This window comes from Lonchura striata, chromosome 3 (genome assembly GCF_050655825.1).
Source record: "Lonchura striata isolate lonStrDom1 chromosome 3, ASM5065582v1, whole genome shotgun sequence".
Lineage (NCBI taxonomy): Eukaryota > Metazoa > Chordata > Aves > Passeriformes > Estrildidae > Lonchura > Lonchura striata.
Window position 1 is genome coordinate 50649522 of NC_140705.1, and position 20842 is coordinate 50670363.

A 20842-nucleotide genomic window follows, 5' to 3' on the forward strand; every position below is an offset into this window, starting at 1 on the left:
GCGGCCGTCGGGGGCGGACCGCGGCCGCGCCCCGCCTCCGGCCCCCCGCCGGGCGCCGGCTTTAAATGCGGGGCAGCGCGGCGGCACTGCTGCTCCTGCAATCCCCGGCACCCTGCTTGGAACACGCAGCCGGCCGCCATGGTCGAGGCTTTCTGCGCCACCTGGAAGCTGGTAGACAGCCACAACTTCGACGAGTATATGAAGGCACTGGGTAGGTACGACCGGGAGGCAGCACCTTAGAAAGCCTTGGAATTTTTCAGCATCTGGAAAAAAAAAAAAATTTGAAAATGTTCCCCGCCATTGCCAGCAGTGGTGGTGATGAGGGGGTGATTTTGGCGTCTGTTCTTCTATCCATAGAGCTAATTCGATGCGAATCATTCACCTGGGGGGGCAGGTGTGTTTGTGTGGGAGAGGTTCCGGGAAATGCCCCCGGGCTAAGGGAAGCGTGTGAAAGACGAGCATGTGCTGCCTGCGGATGACTTTGAAACAACCAAGGGAAAAAGAAATCATTATGCTGGAGTGATAAGGAATTGAAACTCTGAGCAGCGGAAGCGATCGCGGCTGTGCGTGTGACCGCGGACGGAGTGCGGTGCTGCCGTGCTCGGTGGCGAGGGAGGGAGGGAGGGAGCTACAGCTGGGCGGACAATAGCGGTGAATAGTCTCGGTACAAGGGCACGAGAGAAGCAGAAAGCAGCGTTTCACAGGGATAGCTTGCACTTGGAGAGCGGGGTGAAAGATCTCTGTACTTCGATATGTGAAAAAAAAAAAAAAAAAAAGTAAAAATTCCGAAGTGTTATGTGTTTCTCTTTTCCGTTGAATTATCTAGGAGTGGGGTTTGCAACACGGCAGGTGGGTAATGTGACTAAACCCACTGTGATTATCAGCAGCGAGGGGGACAAAGTAGTGATCAGAACTCAAAGCACTTTCAAAAACACAGAAATCAGCTTTAAACTCGGAGAGGAATTTGATGAAACTACCCCCGATGACAGAAACTGCAAAGTAAGTGAACTCTGAGGCTGCAGTCGCCTCTCTTTTTCTTGCCTCCCCCGCCCCCCAGGCTCTGCTATTGGTAGGGTCAAAAGAAAAAAATGTATCTTCTGCTGCTACTAGTTACAACATAGTAAAGGACAGGGAAAAAAGGCAACATTGCGTCTTGTTTGCCCTGCCTGCTTACACCATGCCTTTTCTGAATTTATCACGTTGCCAGCTCCCTGTCTCCCAGTGTCTATTGTGTTAGTTGCCCACTTTTCTCACAAACCAAACATCATTGGCATAGTTTTTCCCAGTCAAAATAGTCAGATTTCAGTATTTTCCTGCACTCTTGGGGACTTAATATCAAATATTATTCCAAGGCATATCTGAAGCAGGTTCTTGTGAGACTGGATCTGAAAGGAAACAACTTTTCATCCTTTGACACAAATAAGAATTATGTAGATTTCATGCTTAAAACAAGGATGATTTTTTTTAAAGCCTTGGCTTTAAAATGTCTAGGACTCTTTCTTATTCTAGATCCACATCCATCTATTGAAGAGAATTCAATAGAACAGTGCATGCTGAATGTGTGAGCAGAATCCCAAGTACCTTAAATAAAGGCATGTCTTTGTGTTTCTGGGTATCTCGCAGTCAGTTGTGACCCTGGATGGAGAGAAGCTAGTGCATGTACAGAAATGGGACGGCAAAGAGACAAATTTTGTGAGAGAAATAAAGGATGGCAAAATGGTAATGGTAAGTATAGAGCACACTGAGCATTTGCATGCACCACAAACATGCCCAACTCACCCTTATCTCAAGCTTCGTGAACACTGTGACTTAGACATAAATCCTTAAACTAGTTGTTGGGGAAAACTAGTGGGGATTTTAAAATATTTATTTTGGTTTTGTTTGTGTTTTGTTTTACAAACAATTAAAAATTTCAAGTGGTTTTAGGCAGGCCAGCCTGTGGATTTCCAGAGTATATATGTTCTTTCTAGACTTTTTGTAAAAACCCAGGAAAAAAGTCCTCATGAGCTTGTAATATTACAAAGTTCTTGATTATATAGGAAATTATCTGTTGCCAGTGGCAATTTAGAGTTCTTTAAAAACTTGTTTTATGTATACACACAGAACACGTAGTTTCATATGAAAATAAAGTTACAATTTTGCAGGAGCTAATAGTATTTTCATATTTAATAATAAAGGGTTTAGTCTTCCTAGCTTGTTAAAAACTATGATAAACTGCAGTTGTGTGGAGAAGAGTCTGAGTTTAAATTCACCTGCTTTTCCCAACCTCTTCGGGTGAATAAATATTGTAAGTTACTATGGCTAATGTCCAGCATAGCACTTTTCATGGCATAGAGATGTAGCTTTCAAAAATAGAATGTCTTCAGCTATACTAATCTATGAGACATGGTTGTTGGAGAAGACCCATTATATTGTTTCCTAATTACTTCAGAGAGTATCTGTGTGGATGAAGAGTTGCAAATAATACAAACTTTTAAGTGTACTGAAGCACAGCATGGCAAGTGTTTCAAGGGAAAACACATGCTTTTATATTTGAAGCAGCTATGCACAAATCACACAAATACAGAAAATGTTGTCCTTTGGAATTTGAATACAATGAGGTGTCCTGTTCTACTTCAGGAAATGCATCCAGAACACAACTGCAGTGACTTAGAGTATTTGGTAGTCTACACAGGGGACAGAAGGAATCGTTTTTAGACTGTATTCTCCTAGAGTTTGTATTTATGTGTAGGAGTATAGAGGCCTTGGAATTTTAGATTGCACATCTTAGTAGGATAAGCTTTGGGAAAATAAGTGTTAAGTCTGTATTAAAACAATGCTCTATTTTAAGAAATAGCAAGTTAAATCAAATTTTAGCAGCTGCCTCATAAATGTACATGATGTCTTTCTTGGGTGTGAAAGCAGCAAGGAGAAAGTATCATTTCTTATCGGAACCATAGCTAAGGTTTGGCTTCTTGTTTGTTTAAAATGTCAATCTAGATTTATTTGTTTTTCTAAAAATTACATGATGCTAACCAACCTTGATCTAGCATGGATTTTCATAATGTGTTAAACCATTACAGAAAATGGTCCAGTCTCTAACATGTCTGTCTTTTCCTTGGACTTGCAGACTCTCACCTTTGGTGATGTGGTTGCTGTTCGCCACTATGAGAAAGCATAGAGTATACCTGACCTCTGTCCAGATGTTACTTCAGCTGGATGGATTAATGCTCTGTCCATGATTGATCATAGCTAAAATGCACATCTCTGGCATGAAAGATTAATAAAGATTTTTTTTTTTTTTTTGGCAGGGGAGGGGTGTTTTTTGTAAAAAAGTCATGCCATCAAATTGGCATGCCTGTGCTGTATAGTGAAGCAGGTTAACTTGGCATTAAATTTCTGAAACACTTGCCTCTTTTTTTATTTTTCAGTAAATGGAAAATATTTGAATTGTTTTGGAATACAGATAAGGCAAATTAAAACATTTTTTAAACCTGTGCTCCTTTTGTATTTAATCGGCTAATATTCTGGTGTCCGTAAGGGAGGTGTTCAAAGTTTCTTTTTCTGAGCTAAAGGCTAGAAAAACATGTGGTACACATTGATGCAGCAGCCTTTCTGTGTAGTGTAGAGCACTGAAGGAAATGAAAAATTTACTTTGGTGGCTTTTTGCTGGAGAAATCTAAACTTAATTGTATTTATGTATACAGAGAAGTGAGATGTTCACCTAAGTTTCAGCTCTTCTCTTCACTGATAACTTGTTACTAAGTGCAGATTAAGGTCAGCAGATTGACAGATGATGTTCTAGAGTTTGTAGAGTTTTGATCTTAATAGTTAAAAAAATTGTTTTAATAGGTTTGGGTTGTTTGGGTTGTTTTGGTTTGTTTGTTTGTTTTTTTTTTTTTTTTTTTTTTGCTAATATGCAAATATTGAAGTCCTTCACAGGGTTGGGAGGAAAGGGTCAACTCCCTTACATCACTCTCCACAGGAATGGGAGGGAAACAGTACAACATAAACCTACTACACTTCTCTTTTAGAGCTGTTGTTTCCTAGCTAATATATAGAAGAGACAACAATTTGCACTGTGAACAATTTAAAATAAAGTGTTTCTAAAATGAGAAATTAAAGCTTTATGTCTGAAGAATATATCCCTAAAAGGCCAGAGTGGGAAAAACTGCCTTAGGTTTAGGAAAGCTGAAACAGATTTTTGGCACCATGGAGGACATTGTTTAGAGGGTCCCTGTTTTCTACCCACTGATTCAGAGAACCACAAGGAGGTGTAGCTACCTACAGCTTTGTAAACAAAGGCAAAGCTGAACTGTGAATTTAGCTGGTGCTTGCTCTCTGAGTGGTGTGTATGGCTGCAGCCAGAGGTGCAGGAGGTGCATCTTGCCCAGCTTCCCAGGCCTCATCCTTCAGATCTGCCACATGCTATGGGAAGAGGCTTCTTGCTTCCCTGAATAAAATTGGATAGGATAAAATTGGTAACTCATCTGATGAATGTTCACATATAATTGGCATGCTACCCCATACAAATATAAAATGTAATGTTAGCTTTATTAACGAAAACTAGTTTAGAATGAATATTCAAGTCTGTCTTCTCTTGTGGGGAGCACTATACATCTGGAATGCAGATTATAAGCCTTTATAAACATGTTTTATTTGTAGAACATTGATAGTTTTTAAAACCTAAGAGCTATCTTCTTAATCAGAGAAATTAAAAGTAGGCTATGATCCAGTGGTATGGAGAGCTCCACTCTCTATGCTTTGGGCTGTTTCACTGGAATAGTGCAAGTTATTTTAAAGCAACATCTTCTGCCCTTTGTTTTATCAATCTATTTAATTCTAAACTTCAGTACCTAATACAGCCTTCATCTGCCTCCCCTCTGCTGCTGCCTGCTTGCCTGTGGGTGCATTTGCCACATGACTGTCCTTACCAGTCACCTTTTCTCAGAAAGTTTGGAGCAGCTACTTTTCCCTCTTCACTGGAGTAAACTGATTTGTTTTCCCAATACTGCCATTTATCTGCACAACAAATGATTTGTGGGGTCATGAATTTAAAAAAAAAATGAGATTTTTTTTTCTTAAATACTAGGAAAGGAATGCAGAGGCAATTTTTTAAGACCTTGTTTACAAATAAATCTTGAATGGTAAATATTTTGCATTACAGTCACTTTTAAACAAAGAAGAAAAGTAGCCATTTAAACAAAAATTACTTTTCCTTATTCTAAATATAAACAATACTAGTGTCAAATTAAACAAGGGAGAGAAAAGTGGAGAAGTGGTGCCTGTGAAGTAACTGACATTGCTCAGAGCAGAAAAGAGAGGAATATACTGTCAAATGAGACTTCCAGCTGCTGCTGACACAACTTTGCAGAGCTCTGACAGGAACAGCACAGTGAGCAATGGGACATTGCAGAGTAGCCATAGGATCCATGATGTCATTATTGTGATCTCCTGGAACTGACACCAAGTACTCTTCCTCTGTATGGAACTACTGTGACTTCAATAAACAGCAGTTCCTAAAGTCTTGGCAGTGGAGACTTGTATTTACAATATACCTCATCGCTCCCCTTAAGCTGCGTTAAAAGATGCACTTGGTAGTATTTTTCATCAAATTGTGTGGTTTGGGCTTTTGCATTGTTTTGTGTTTTAAAGCCCTATAAGTAATCGGGATCCATTTTTACATGTACGCCATGAAAAGCCTTCCTTTCAAGAGATGCTCGAGACTGGTGTGGGGTGTCGAGCACAGCCTTCCTTCAGGCCGCCCCGCATCAGCCGGTGCCCCGACCTCAGCCCCGCCCGCGGCCAGGCTTGGCTCCTGCGAGCTCCTTATCGCGACCCGGGGGTGGCACCTCCTGAAGGTCACCCCGGGCAGGGCCGGCTCAAGGGGACAGCCTGAGCCGCCCTCCGACAGCAGCGTGGCGGCCGGGAGCGGCTTCTGGCCCCGAGAGGTGCGGGCGGGGCGCGGTGGTTTCCGGCGGCCCCGCCGAGGCCCGAGGCTTGCACAAGCCGTCCGGGGCTCGCCTCCTTCCCGGGGCGGTCGCACGGCTGGAGCCGCCGGCGGGCCGGCGCTCCCGCGCGGCAGACATGGAGCCGCGGCTGGCGCTGGCGCTGGCGCTGCTCTGCTCCGCGCTGCAGGCGGCGCCGGCCGGCCCGCAGCGGGCCCGCTCCGCCCTGGGTGAGTCGGCGGGGGTCAGCGGCGGGGGGCCCGGCCGGGGCCGCCCGTGGAGGGCGGGGAAGGCGGGTGAGGGGCGGCCCTGCCAGGGAGGCCCGGCCGGGGGCCGCTGCCGGGACGGGGGCGGGCTGCGCTGTCCCCGCTTGCGGCTCGCTTCCCTCCCGCGGCACTGCTGCCGCGCGTAACCTGCTGCCGTAGCATTCCCTATCCCGACCGACTTGGGCCACACGTGACTGCTAAATCAGTCAGCAGGGCTCAGTTGAGGTACGGGGCGGTACACGGGGTTTATATTTAGTTGCCCGGACTGGCCGGCGGGTGAGATGAGGTGAGCCCTGCCCTGCCTCTGGCGCGGTGTCCCGAGGCACGCACTGCAAACAGCGCGTTTGGGGGCTGTGCTGGGCTGGGCTGGGCTGTCCTGTGCTGTGCTGTGTGCTGGGCTGTCCTGTGCTGTGCTGTCTGGGCTGTGCCGTGCTGTCTGGACTGTGCTGTGCTGTGCTGTGCTGTGCTGTGCTGTGCTGTGCTGTCTGGGCTGTGCCGTGCTGTCTGGGCTGGGCTGTGCTGTGCTGGCAGCAAACACACACACTCTGCCTGGCCTGATCCCCGCTCGGGGCGTGCGTGCAGGGGAGTGCTCCGAAATGGTTCCCACAGAATGCTCATAACGTTACTCACACTTTCCTCGGAACAAGCACGCAGCAGTGTCCCAGCGTTTGTTTTGTCTCCTGTTGGTCTATGTCACAGTTTTACAGATTTTAAAGATCACCTCTGATCTGATTCCTGAAATAAAACACCATGGGGTACAGTCGTGTGGTGCCTGCTCAGCCATAGAGTTAGCGTGTGACCTTGGGAAAAATCAATTTATATCTGTCCCTATTTCACAACCACTGCCCCACATATATGTGTGCCTTTACCAAGTGCTTTGAAACTGACAGAAAGAAATTAATCTTATTTTACATGAAACTTGAAGGCTGATAGTCTTAACACAGATTTCGTTCATCTTATTCAGCATATTTGTATACTTCTCAGCTCCTTTATCCATGCAGTGTTACATATAACAGTGGCTGAGAGCATGTCAGCCTGGAAAGTAGTGAGTAGGTAAAACTGACACACTGCTCTATGGTGAGAAGGCCAGTCTCTGCACACATGCTGCTTCTTGCCTTTATTTTAAGATATCTTTCTTGTCATCTTTTACAGTAGCTTCCAGCCAGGGAAGGTCTGGAAAAATAATTAAAAAGTAGCTCCCTTTCTTTTCAAATGGAGTAGAGAAGTCCTATTGCCTCCTCTACTATCCAGTTTCCAGATTGCTATTAATGAAAAGGAACTGATTTTTCAGTTCCTTCCAATCTCCATTTCAGTTTTGGTGAATAGCATAAAGTCATACCTCTGCTTCTGTTTTCAGTTTTTCTACATGCTTCTGGTTTTGGCAGTCTACATGAAGGACTTCTCAGGAAGAACTTGCCCACACTTATCAGACAGGCTATTCAACAATTTGTTAACTTTGAATAGGAGCAGCAGTAGATAAACTGGTGTAAACTTGGGATACCTTGGTATATCCAGTTCAAATGCAAATAATGCATTTCCTGTAACCTTTGTTTTCTGAAAACAGGGCAGTTCTGGCATGTATCTGACCTACATTTAGATCCAACGTACCACATTACCCCTGATCGCACCAAAGTTTGTTCTTCTTCCAAAGGAGTCAATGCCTCCAACCCAGGCCCTTTTGGAGACTTTTTGTGTGATTCTCCTTATCAACTTATTTTGTCAGCATTTGAATTTATGAACGATTCAAAAGAGCAGGTTTCATTCATGATATGGACAGGGTAAGTGTTCACTCTGCAGTTAAAGCTGGATAGCCAGATAGTGTGGCAACTCACAAGTTTGTATTTGCACCAACAGTTTTGAGTTCAGTATCTCACTAATGCTGTCTTAGTAGCCATTTGTCCCTTTAGTTGACCAAAGGGCTACTTAGTGCAAGACTGAGTGAGAATATAAGGCCTCAGGAACAGACTTTGATCTCTGTAGTAACTGCTGGACTGTTCATTGTGATATTTAGCATATGGCTATATTAGTGTGAGTTCACAGAAATGGTGCAGGGAGGGTGGGAAGCAGAAAAAGCAAAAGGAAAGGTCTTGGTAATAACTGACTCATTGCAGGCCTCTGTTGAGTAAGAACATTTACCTGTCGTGATCCAGCCTTCAGTATCATAAAGTGGGCTTAATAGTACTGTCTCACTGAGATGTTACCTGTGAGGCTTTGTGTGCCGTAGCAGTGGGAACAGACAAAGTGTGAAAGGGAGTGGCTTCATAGTACTATGCTATCACGACAGTACTGTGCCTTGTTACTTTCTAGATATTCATAAAAGATAGCATTGATTTATCCTTCTGGCATAGCAGAACTCTCAATTCTACTATCACACAAATTTTTAAGGCATACATCAATGGATAATTTATCAAAGAGGTTAGTATTTTTGAGTGTGAGAACCAGTTTGTTTATGTTATATCACTTATTTTTTGCTGGGAAAGAGTGTTAAGAAATATATGAAGGCAAGTGTTTAATCTATTTAATTAACTTACCTTATTGTACTTAATTTTCAACAGGATATGGTTAAAAGGGAAAAAAGGAACTAGCAATGATGTGCATGTGATGAAAGTTATATAATGCAAACTATATAATGCACAGTAGCTCAAAATTATTACTTTAATTTCTAAGAAATCTTCATTATGATAAATATGAATCATAGGATAACCATTGTCTAAACAAGTCCACTTGTTTATGTTTTTTTTAAACAAAAGCCTTTGCAGAGAACTTTTGATTCTGTGATTTTAATTAAAGTGTATAGTAACGTTATATGCTAGAATGTAGATGTGTTTGCAGACTTTTTTGCCTTCCTTGTGTTGCTAACAAACCTTTGTTAATCAAACCTTTTCCTTTTTCAGAGATAGCCCTCCTCACGTTCATGTAAAAGAGCTCTCCACAGAATTGGTCATTAGCATCATTGGTAATCTGAGTTCTACAATTCGTAATTTCTTTCCAGATCTTCAGGTTTTCCCAGCCTTAGGCAATCATGACTACTGGCCACAGGTAAAACAAGTTATACATTTGTTCATACATCATATTGAGTGTGTTCCTAACTCCTGGAAAGCCACATCTGAAAAATAAGAGTTAATTATGTGTAACTTATTCTGGAAAAAACAATTCTATGCCTCTTCAATTAGCATCTAATATTATAAATAGTTGCCCTCTAGAACAGAAAGTACATCACTCTCTCTGTGTTCTTACCCAAGGAAACATTGATGCCAGATAGAATCTGTACATGACCTGAAGTCACACAAATTTATCACTAATCATTCCTCATGGCTTAGAACTACCACATGTCAACATAGTTAATACACACATACTTTTCCTTGCTGTGTGTGTCATGCATGCATGTACAGTAACCTAATCTGTCAGAAGTGACATCATTAATTGATCTGTGAGCCTGTGGTAAGTTTCAAAGCCTACTCAAAGGCCTACTGGAAATCTGTCAACTGGAATCACTAGATTTTTTTTTGTTGTTGTTGTTCTTTAGCTAGAGTAATGGCAGAATTTTTGTAAAGTTCCCATTGTTTTTCCACTGCTATTAAAAATATATCTACTTTTCTTTCCTCATTAAACATTTAGAAATAATCACATTGATGATTCACTAGTTATGTGCAGCTGAGGATGGTGCTTTTTCACTTTAACTGTGCTGAATATTGTTCTTGGCATACTCAAAAGTAAACAATTGCTTCATTTGTCCTTTAAAGTGTGTTGTGGGTTGATCTGGCAGCACACTGGATCAGAAGCAAATGCTGTCATTGGATGTAAGGGGATCGGAAGGGATGTGAAGCGAGTCAGCAGAAGTATTTTGTTTGAAATTCCTCATGGGAATTCAGTAACACCCCTTTCACACGCTCAAGGCTTGTATTCCAGCTTTCTATGGTATTTATTAGTCCTGTCAGGGTGTAAGTTGGTGCAGCAGGTGATTGTGTGATAGTCCGTGTCATTGCTGGAGTTAGTGGTTTCCAAATAGGGGCATAGCAGAGGTGCTGAGAGACAGGGCAAAGGAAATGTGAGAGACGAAATAACACCTATATATATATCTTGGAAGAGTGAGTGCACAAACCAAACTGTGACTTCAGTCCTTTGTGCTCTTACTGTGGTGGTAAAGCTTTGGCTTTTCATGCACATTGACATGGAGACATGTTGATTCACTAGAAACTACTGGGAAAGTATTTAGATAAATAACACCTGAACTCAAGTGTCACAAAGTTTTTCGTGTTCACTTTGTTTTCTTTTTTAAAATGTCATGGCAGAGAATTGGTTTTATTCAGCAATCTCCTTTGATAGAGGAAAAAAATCTACAAAAGCCTTATAAACAAAGAATATAGGGACTTTTTCAACAAGTATGAATTTTGTTTGTGAAATTAAATCTAAAGAAAAGATGCTCAGGAGGAGCAGATGGGTGGCAAACAGAAGACTGAAACACGTTGGTGATTGAATAACTGTGCAGAACTGGCATGTTTTTCAGTTATTGTTTGAAAAAGACATGGGATCAGACAATACTCAATATGGGTCATTTCAACTTGTTCAATTTTTTAGTGTTTGTTTTTTGTTATTTATGACATGTCTTTCTTTCATATGGAAATGCTTGGTAACTGTCCTGTAGACTGGAAGAGATATGGAGCAATCCACACACTGTAGGCTGTTCCAAAGCAAGCGTAAAATGCAATTACCATGAACCAAAGAATTTTATTGCTTTCTTGTATTCTGACCTGTCTGTCTTAACAACTGAACAGTCCTGGGTGACTTTTCTTGCAGAACATATTAAAAATACTGCTCAAGTTCATCAAGCATTGGGATACCTTTCAGATCATATACTGTGACCTCAGCCTTTCTGCACAGTATTACTTATTTCACATTCTTCCTCCTGTTTAAAACAAATCCCCAAACTGCTTCTAGCAGTTCAGGGCCCAAAACACCTTCAGTCCATTACATGGCCTCTTATCTGGAATCAGGTTTTTGCTGTATCTGCTGGTGACTGTTATTTCTGGCTCAAAGCTGTCCTAACAGTCCATGTCTGGGCACTGCAGTCAACAGATGTCTCAACAGAGGTCTGATTGCTCTTCTCCTAGACAGAGACTTGCTGCCTAAACCTCTAATAACATAGGTTTAGTTTCAAAGATCTTAGAAAGGTCAAATTTTATTTTTAAGAAAACAAGCACTGCAATTTTTTCAACCCTTGTCTTTTTACTTCTAGCACCAAGATTCCAGATATTTTAGGAAAGGCAAGGACAGGCTGGTATCTTCCTGTCAGGGCTAGATCAGAGCATGGGTCTCATCAGTCCTAATTACAGCCAGTAGTAGAAAACATTGACAAAACTTACTCTTGTAATTTTTAAATGCTTTCTTATGAGAAAAAAGACATCATGAAAACATTTGTGAATTTCACCAGAATGTTTCTGAGGGCAGAAGTGGAGTTTTGGGGACCTGCTGTGAAACCCAAGTTATTTGAAAAAGAAAACGTATATTCATCCAAAAGACTTCATTTTTAGACTTTATTAATTATTAATATTTTAGACATTATTAATTATTTATTAATTTTGCAAAATGTATGGTTTTCCATTCTACTGTATTCTTAAGGTTTGACATATTTCTGGCATTAGTTTAATAATGCATTAATAAGGCCATGCATTCACCTCTCAGTTTAGGCATTTGTTCCTGATCAGCAATATTAGATATTCAGAAATTGTTTTTTAATTCTTGAATTTCTCCTGGTGATGACTGGATACACTTACATGTTATGCAAGAAGTCAGGCAAGATAATTTAGTGGGCTTTTTCTGATTCTATATACTAAGACTTAGGCAAGTCCTCCTCTCTCACAGGACCAGCTTCCTGTAACTACCAGTGAAGTTTACAATGCTGTAGCAGATTTCTGGAAACCTTGGCTAAATGATGAAGCAATCAGTACCTTCAGAAAAGGTAAAGTATGGCAGTAATACATTGTGAAGCTAGGGCTTAGAGAATTAATGTTTCTGTGGATTTGTGCTGTTTGTTTAGCTAAGTCTCATAGGATGAGTCAGAACAATGGATTATCTGTAACGTTTCTCCTGGAAGAAGTTACTTATCTTTTTGAATGGCAATGCCTATGTTCAGAATACATTTATTACTTTCTGATGCAATATTTGTCACTTCTTGTAACATGTTTACTGTTACTGACTTTGTACCAATGCTTGTGAAATATCTTTCTGCTTTCGAGACCTCATAACACTTTTTAGATGCAGGCATTTGATGCACATGAAAACTTTACTTTGATGGGAAAAACTGTTAAAATGTTGTTTCTGTTTTAATGGTATATGTATTTCAGAGCATACTGAATAAGTACATTTTCATTCGGGTTATGATGGCACATAGCTGTGGTGATTATGCTATTAATATTTGTATGCAACTTACTAAACTGGCAGAATAATTCTATCCTAATTAGAATTTTTCCTTTTAGAAAAGATCTGAAAAGTTCAACCCAATTTCCAATCCACTCAAACATTAGAGATTTGGAAGTTTAATTTGTGTTTTTGTGTCCTGAAAAAGAGCAAACTCTGGATAAGAGTGGAAGTAGAAACTTGGATAATAAAACTCAAATAGGCAGTTAAATTATATTGTTATGCTTCTGTTGCCATGGCTCCATTGAAGTCCATGAACTATGAAGTTATACTATTGAAGAATCTCAGCAAGCCATGGAGAATTTTGGGAGCAAGGATTGAAAAATGTGATCCTTACTTTTCATCATATCATCAGTCTGAAGTTAAATGGCTTTCAAAGTACAAGGCTACGAAACTTGAACAGTTCTTCCTGAAGGAGCCTGTATGTTTACTGTATTTCAAGAAGTATGGACCTTTAAAAGCTACTGTATCTGTCAAAGTGGAAGAAATATTACAGGGCACTTTTTCCATGTCAGTTGAATAATTGCATCTAAATACTGTCAAATAAACATAAAGATAATACAGGCAATAATTCATAAATTATTAAATAGTGTCAATTTTTAGTAAAATGTGGCTGAAAACATTGTTAACATGTTCTATTGTGATAAGGTGACTGTGGCTTGAATACGCATTATATGCTATTAGAAAGAGGAAGGTTGGGTATTTTGTCAGTGGTGTACTTTGATTATAAAGTTGTACTTTGAAGCCTTTAATCTGTCATGTGATGTTGGTCTTATTTTCACAGGTGGCTTTTACACACAGCTGTTTGAATCCAGTAATAGCTATCAACCACTCAGGATAATCAGTCTGAATACAAATTTATATTACAGCCCCAACAAGGTAACTGTGAATATCACTGACCCAGCCAACCAGTTTGCCTGGCTGGAGGAAATACTTGAAACTTCTTCACAAAAGAAGGAAAAGGTAGGGATCAGGAACAGAAGATATCATTATTTGTTTCAATTTTGAAAAAATAAAAAAAGGAAGGGAGAAGTAGAGATAATGAGAGTATAAACATGCTTCTAGAAGAATAATAATGTCACCAAAGATACTACAAAGTCATTTTATTTTTTAATCATTCCTCCTTTAATATGCCCATTTTACTACAACAATTAATAAATTAGTTGAATGAAGTTTCTCAAATTAATTATAATAATTTATTATATTTATTAATCAATATATTATATATAATTACAATTACACATAATTAATTTATTATACTTATTTATTATTAATTCATAATTAATAATAGCAATTAATTATTAGAGTAAAATACCTTTTCTTTCCTACCATGTAAAATACTGCAGAAGTCAGTTTCTGACCTTTTTTAAACATAGCCTTTAATTTTAAAACATATATTCTTGGCCTAGGACAAAAGCTAGCATATTTTATTTATATTGTAATGTAATTTAAGGTATAAAAAAATAGAAATTAGAAAAGAGTTTATCAGCTGCAAAACTTAGCCAAGCTGCAGTAATTGCTATGATTTGAGTGTTATAATAACTTTTATTACATGGGTTTTGAAGTGAAGGTTTAAATTGTTGTCTCATGATTGATTGGTTGATTGGTGTGAGGATTGGATCATCATCTGAGCAATGGTTTAATTTGAAACATATTTATATTTTTGTACAGTCTTTCAATTTTAGAATATTATATTACAGTCAACAGAAGTGAGATTTCCTTTCCTCAGGAAACCCTGCAGCATATTAGTTGGTGTGTGCAGTTGGCACTAAGTCTCTACCTCGGACAGAGGGGTTTAACCAGTTATCCATGTTTCTGGTGACTCTCTGTCTCTCTGGTGCAGACTCTGTAATACTCAAACATAAATTTTTTCTTGTGTCTCCTTGAGATGCCAAATTATAACCCTTTCCCTAGTAACTTTTTTTTTTTTAATTTGAAATAATTGATAACATTTTCCTTAGGCCTAAAATCATGCATAGATTTAGTGGAACATTTTTTTCACCCCAGTAAGTTACTAAATTGGTATTATGAACTTAAGCAATTTTAATGTTGGGATTTTATATTAAAAAAACTGCCATGGTTTACAGCTTTTAGAATGCCATTTCTAAAAGCAGCATTATTATGAAGCTGTGGTAACTACTTCTAGGATACAGCTAGGATTATAAATTTCAAATGAAGGTGCTAATTGTGCTTTCTGTATTTAACTCCTTAGGTGTATATAATAGGTCATGTCCCAGTAGGATACTTGCCATATGCAAGGAATACTACAGCTATCAGGGAGTATTACAATGAGAGACTGGTAAAGATTTTTCGCAAATACAGTAGTGTTATTGCGGGCCAGTTTTTTGGACATACCCATAGAGATAGTATCATGGTGCTCCTGGATGAAGAAGGTAATGATGCTTGTTGACTTTTAAACTTTTTCTTCCTGATTAAAAGTAAATTAATACTTTATTGCATGCTCTTTTTAGTCAGCCTGTGTTATAAATTGAAAAAAGGAAATTGGGAAATACTGTTATTTATCTGCAGGAATTCAAGTCTCCTTTTTATTTCCACACTCCAATTTTATTTCCAAAGAGAACCTTCCAAGGGTGACTGTGGTTTTTTTTTGTTGTTGATGTCAGCAGAGACTCCCCAAGCTTCCTATTTTTTTTATGCCTAGACGAGAATTTCTAGTCTTTCCTCTCTGCTCTCACAGTGACACGGGCAAATTATACCAGCCAGTTGCTATTGTGTAATGTGTCAAAGGGAATGTTCTCAGGCCAGCTAGACATGCTCTATGTTCTTGTATTTCCTGCATCATTACTGTACCTCTCTGCTGAGTTCCCTGCTGCTTCAAAGTTAATTAAGATAAGGGTAAACAGGAGGCAGGAGAAAGAAAGTCTCTGCCTGTTGCATCTCTTAGATCAGCTAATTTCCCTTCCAGGAAAATCACCCACATTGAAATTTCTGTTTATGGCTTTGAAATCCCTTAGTTTTAAGCATGGGCATATGGAGCACTCTTAGGATCTCTAACAGAAGAATTCTAACAAGTCTTGTCTTCACCATAGAACAGTAAGAGGTTCATTGCTTTGACTTATGTAAAATACCCAAATGTTAAGTGGTTCTTCATCTATGATTTATATGAACTCATATGAGCAATGTCCAAAATGCTGATTAGGTAATACTATTCCAAATTTTTACCTTTTTTACATGGTGTTAATCTCTAGTAAAAAAGAATCTAGCCCAGTGAAATAACTGGCTTCTTTATTTTTTCTTTTAAATTATGCTCAATGCAGCCTTATAACTTTATTTTTTTACACTGTCCCATTTGTTCATGAAATCATTATCTCTACTGCAAATTTCACTGGGATCAGACTGATCTTGGTGTTTGTCATTAAAGTTTGCATGTGCAAGTAACCACTTCCCCAATATTTTAGTAATTTTGCATCTTTTGACAAAATTTAAATCATAATCAAATACACATTGTGTTTGTCTGTACAGTTTTACACTGTATTCAGGACATTTTCCTCTTGACAAAATTCCAGAGAATTCAAGATAAATGCAATATTGCAGCCAACACCAGTGTACTGAAATAGAGCTCAGCTCTACTTTTCTCCAGAAAAATCTACTGATTTCCGAACTTTTAAAACTTCTGCCTATGTGTGGAGGCTGAACTTGTGATGTCACTGCTGTGACACTGTCAGGGATGGGAATAGTTAGGACTTCCTTTTTGCTCCACAGTGAACTTCTCAATGCACTCACATGCACATTCTGTGTCAATAAAACTCACAATATATCCTCATGTTTCAGTTGCAGTAAAGGTTGGTGTTCACACAGTAGGTGCTGGGCTACCCTGGAGCAGGTGATGAAACAGACCCTGGTGTTTCTAATAGCATCGTAAATACATAAAGCAACATGTAAAATACAGCATGGAAAGAACAACTAAAGTTTTTAAATATTTCTTTAGTAGAAATATACAAAATACAGAGACTTCACATATAGGCAAGACCATTTTGCAATTTTGCACAGGCAGTTGAATTGGTTGGGAAGCCTCTAGTATAGGCAGTGGTACACACTGGAGTGAGTACTGTGGTATTCCACACAGGGTTTGGTCTACCCTTGGAAGTATGGCAGTTCACAGTGATGCAGTTAATCAGGTGAAAAAATTTCTAAAGTCTTTAAGCCTGTCACTCTTGTTTTTGCTGTGTTGGTACCCTACAAAAATATTTGTTTGAAAAGGAAATGATTGAAAGAAAACTGTCTCCTCAACTTCCCTTTTTCTGCAGAAAAGCCAGTCAATTCCTTGTTTGTGGCACCTGCTGTAACCCCAGTGAAGAGTGTATTGCAAACAGAGTCCAATAACCCTGGTGTCAGATTGTATCAATATGATCTTTTTGACTATAGCTTGCAGGTAAGTTAAGATTTTAAAGCATTCTTTAAGACATTATAATGTTAGTAAAAATTACAGCAATATGATAGCCTTTGTAGTATTATGGCTGCTGGTGATGGAATTTTGTTGCCTACTCTTAGTTTTTCTTCGTGGGCAAAGGAAAGGAAATCTGAAAGATAACTTGGTTGGTCTTTCTGTGCCTGCAGAACTACCCAGTAGTCTCTGCTCTGTATCGAATATTTTTATGATGTAGGATCAAAGACAATTTTTCTGGGCAAAATCCTAAAACCATTTGCAGGGAGCTCTGCAAGAGTGAAAGAAGTTCACCTAAATCTTGGGCATGGGGCATGCTTACATACCAATGCTGTTTGCTGATGATAGCCTGAGTTTTGGGATGCAGCCAAATAAATGTTTCTAAAGGGTGTAAAAGAGCTGATGAAGAAAGCACTTTTAACCATATGATGTCTTTTGTAATCACAAAACTTCCTATAAAGAGTTTTTACAGGAAATGTTACATAAATTTAGAAGGAAAGAAAAAGTAGAAGTCTTCTACTTTGTAATTTCATGTGATTTTTGGAGATAAAGTGAATCCTGTGTAATTATTTTGTCTGTGAATGGTTTAGACTTTCTGTAATTCAAGATAAAATCTTGACCCTGCATTGAAAATGCACCCTGCAGCTTGATTGGGACTGGGGTTTCTCTCTGGAGACCTATGTTAATTCAGGATGCTCCATTGTTGTGCAGATTTCACTCCTGCATCAGCATACCTCCTTTTCCTTAACTTCTCCCCAGGCTGTTCTTTTTCTGTGCACTCTGCCCCTCAAGCAGTGCCCACAGAAAGGAAACTTCTGGCTCTCACCCTTTTGCCCCACTCCTAAGGCAGATAGGAGTGTTGTGGAGTTTGGACAGGAAAAACCTCTAACACTGACACTGCTGCCTTTGTGGCTCCTTTTTCTTCTCCTCCCCATCCCCCCACCATTACCGTTCTGCAAGTACCAGCTTTGGGTGTAAGCCCAGCTCTTGGGGTGGGACATGACCTTCTATTCACATGTGAATAATGAGGAGTGACAGCTTCCTAATCAATATATCACTCCAGAGACTTAATGAAGCAGGGAAGAAAGCAATACAGCAGTGCCTATGTTTTCTTTCTTTCTCTTTTTTTTTTAACTGTAGGATCTGTGGCAGTTTTACTTGGACCTCAGAGATGCCAACAAGAAAAATGAATCGAACTGGAAATTAGAATACATCCTGACTAAAACTTATGGCATTGAAGACTTGAAACCAGAAAGCCTATATGAAATGGCCAAACAGTTGTCTGTGCCAAACAGCACACTGTTTGAGCAGTATTACAGTAACTATATTGTGAGTTACGACAAAACTATTCGCTGTGAAGAGGGGTGCAAGACCTGCCAAATATGTGCAATCCAATATTTAGATTACTCCTCATACACAGATTGCATCAATCATGAGGCAGTGTGGAGATGAAATCTTTGTGCAGTCAATGCAGATAGTGACTTTAGCCTGTGATTTAAAGAACCTGCTTTTTCTTTTGCTCAAGTACTGACATGCTGACAGGGAGCCTGTGGGACTTCTCTGTGGGACATTTCAGGGCAGCAGTAAACTCCCTAGAGCTTTCTTATTGCAAATATGTTTCTCTTTATCATCTAAATAAAAGTTTATTTGCTTTGTAATAGTGGCCAGATACTTTGCTGTTGTCTCAAGTGTCCTATACCCTCTCTAACAGGCATCCCAGTGTGTGGGAATAGAAGTTACTCACTCCAGTCTTTGTAAATCCAAGTCTTATTTCTCAGGGTGTTTAAACATAGGCAATGCCATTACAGGCATGGGATTTTTATGGGGGCAGGTTTCAACCATTGTCTGTCAAAATTTGCAAGCTGAAGTCGGCAAAACCTGCATTTGCTGAGACTTGAGTGCAGTTATGTTGTTGATGCAATGCCAGTATTATAGATCTCTCTGTGCCAGGTTTTCCTTGTTAATCCCTCAAACCCACTCCTTAGGTGCATTTTCTAATGATGGCATAAAAGTGACTTAATGGAACACAAACCTCAATCCTGTAAATGCTTAATTTAATTTTTCAGAATATGTTTGCTGAGCACAGAGTGCTTTTTTTCTTACAATAGAACTATGTACATTGATACAGCTGTCAAGGAGTGTTCTGGTATGAGATTTTGCAGCACACCATAGACCAGGTTTAAATTGATCAACATCAGTATATACATTCATCAGCATATACATTCTCATATACTTTCAGCATATACATTCATAGTATCAACTCAGCCTATACATTCTCTGTGTGGCACAGGTAAACATTTACTTGTGCTGTATCTTAGGTTTATTTTTTTTCAAAGAGCAGCCTCATACTTAATGTATTATCACATGTTCAAATTTACAATTGTAGAGATTGCTTCTTCCTCTTCTTATGGCTAAATACATGCACAAGATGATGCTATTAAGATGGCCCTTTATTTGGTTTGTTTATAATCAAAAAGGACTTTAACCATTTTTCTGCTACACAACAAGCTATACTTTTGGAAACTTTGGTCAATAAAATACAACACAGATCTTGCTCTATATTATCCCTTATATTATCCCTGTAGAAGTGGCTATGAAACTAATCCAATTGATGGGTCTTTTATAATGAGATTAAAGCTTTTACTGCAGCTGTTGAGGAACTTCCTGGATTTGTTTCTACTCAAACTTGAAATATTCAGCAGAAAATTTTCAGATAAAGTTTTGGACTCTGTAGCATGCACAACTGTAGATGCAGATAGCTTAGATTTCTCATGTATCAATCATCCTCAGAGGAGATGGTTGGTTTGTTAAATTTGCATTCAGAAACAAATCCTCCAGTGCACAGCAGGCAGTCCTATATTTTAAATTCAGTGCTTGGAGAAGATATGGTGAGCATAACTCTTTAGAGCTATCTACTCTGCCTGGCCTCAAATGGATCTCGATATGTAAATAACCTAAATTAACATAGGCACTGTACAGACTGTGAGTGTACAGACTGTGAGGAAGTGCCATAAAGTTTCCATTCTGAAAGCTCATGATTCCCTGTGTTTTGTACGTGTTCCTTGGTTGTGATTCTCTTGGGTGTGTTTATTAAAAAAATGCCTGTTACCAGTACCCATTTTCCAAGCAAAGCAAGTGGAGTTGTGGGTGGATAGCATAAGGGCAATTGGAGTTTGTAGGATAGCTGAGCTTCCTCCAGTTTGCCAGATGGATTTTGTTCAGTTCAGTCTATAATCTTTAAACCGTGCTAGTTTGTTTCTGTGAGTTCTGTGGCTTCTGTTTAAGCTTAATACCTACAATACCTGTGTAGTTCTTGTTTTGGGTTCCTACTTTATTCCTTCATGGATGCAGGAATGTTCTACAAGAAAGTTATCTTGTGCTGACAGAAGCTTTTCTAAGGAATCATGGAAAATGTCAAAGAAGCATGACCTGATAAAGTAGCTGGCCCTTATAGACGAGATTCCCACTTCACCTTTCAGATGATATTTTTATGGCCTCCTCTTGAAATGAAGAATTAGGGGGGGTATTTGTAAGGCTACACTTGACAGAAAGACAAATTACACCACCTAGTGGAGTAAAAAGGTTTTAATTTATCTACAGTTGATCTAGAGGCATATGAACAAGGGTCTCTCAGATATTCTAGGATTTAACTCCTAGCTTTTGAAGATAACTAGTTTTTCAAGGAAGTAGCAGTACTTCCATGTTGCACTTCTTCTGGGTATTAAATGTTGCTGGCTTCTAAGGGGCCATGTCACTTGATGGATTTTGAACCCTGCAGTAGGTACAGGTCTCAGCCCCCAGGTCTCAGCCCCCATCCAGGGAAGAAC

The 20842-nt window shown here is 39.4% G+C and overlaps 2 protein-coding genes across 4 annotated transcripts; both read left to right on the plus strand.

Annotated features, from left to right (window-relative positions):
- The first annotated feature begins 91 nt into the window (after positions 1-91).
- Positions 92-3477, plus strand: FABP7 (fatty acid binding protein 7). Its single transcript, XM_021547112.4, has 4 exons — positions 92-211; positions 827-999; positions 1624-1725; positions 3110-3477. The coding sequence occupies exons 1-4, from the start codon at positions 139-141 to the stop codon at positions 3158-3160; spliced, it is 399 nt and encodes a 132-aa protein (XP_021402787.1). The 5' UTR covers positions 92-138; the 3' UTR covers positions 3161-3477.
- A 2270-nt stretch (positions 3478-5747) lies between these two features.
- Positions 5748-18686, plus strand: SMPDL3A (sphingomyelin phosphodiesterase acid like 3A). 3 transcript variants are annotated; one of them, XM_021547118.4, is made up of 8 exons: positions 5748-6157; positions 7758-7971; positions 9088-9232; positions 12056-12152; positions 13395-13573; positions 14823-15003; positions 16879-17003; positions 18156-18686. In XM_021547118.4, the coding sequence occupies exons 1-8, from the start codon at positions 6067-6069 to the stop codon at positions 18465-18467; spliced, it is 1344 nt and encodes a 447-aa protein (XP_021402793.1). In that variant the 5' UTR covers positions 5748-6066; the 3' UTR covers positions 18468-18686. The 3 variants fall into 3 exon arrangements, with proteins under 3 accessions (XP_021402793.1, XP_085431233.1, XP_021402794.1); XM_085575107.1 differs by lacking the exon at positions 5748-6157 and adding an exon at positions 6242-6418; XM_021547119.4 differs by lacking the exon at positions 5748-6157 and adding an exon at positions 6266-6479.
- The last annotated feature ends 2156 nt before the right edge of the window (positions 18687-20842 follow it).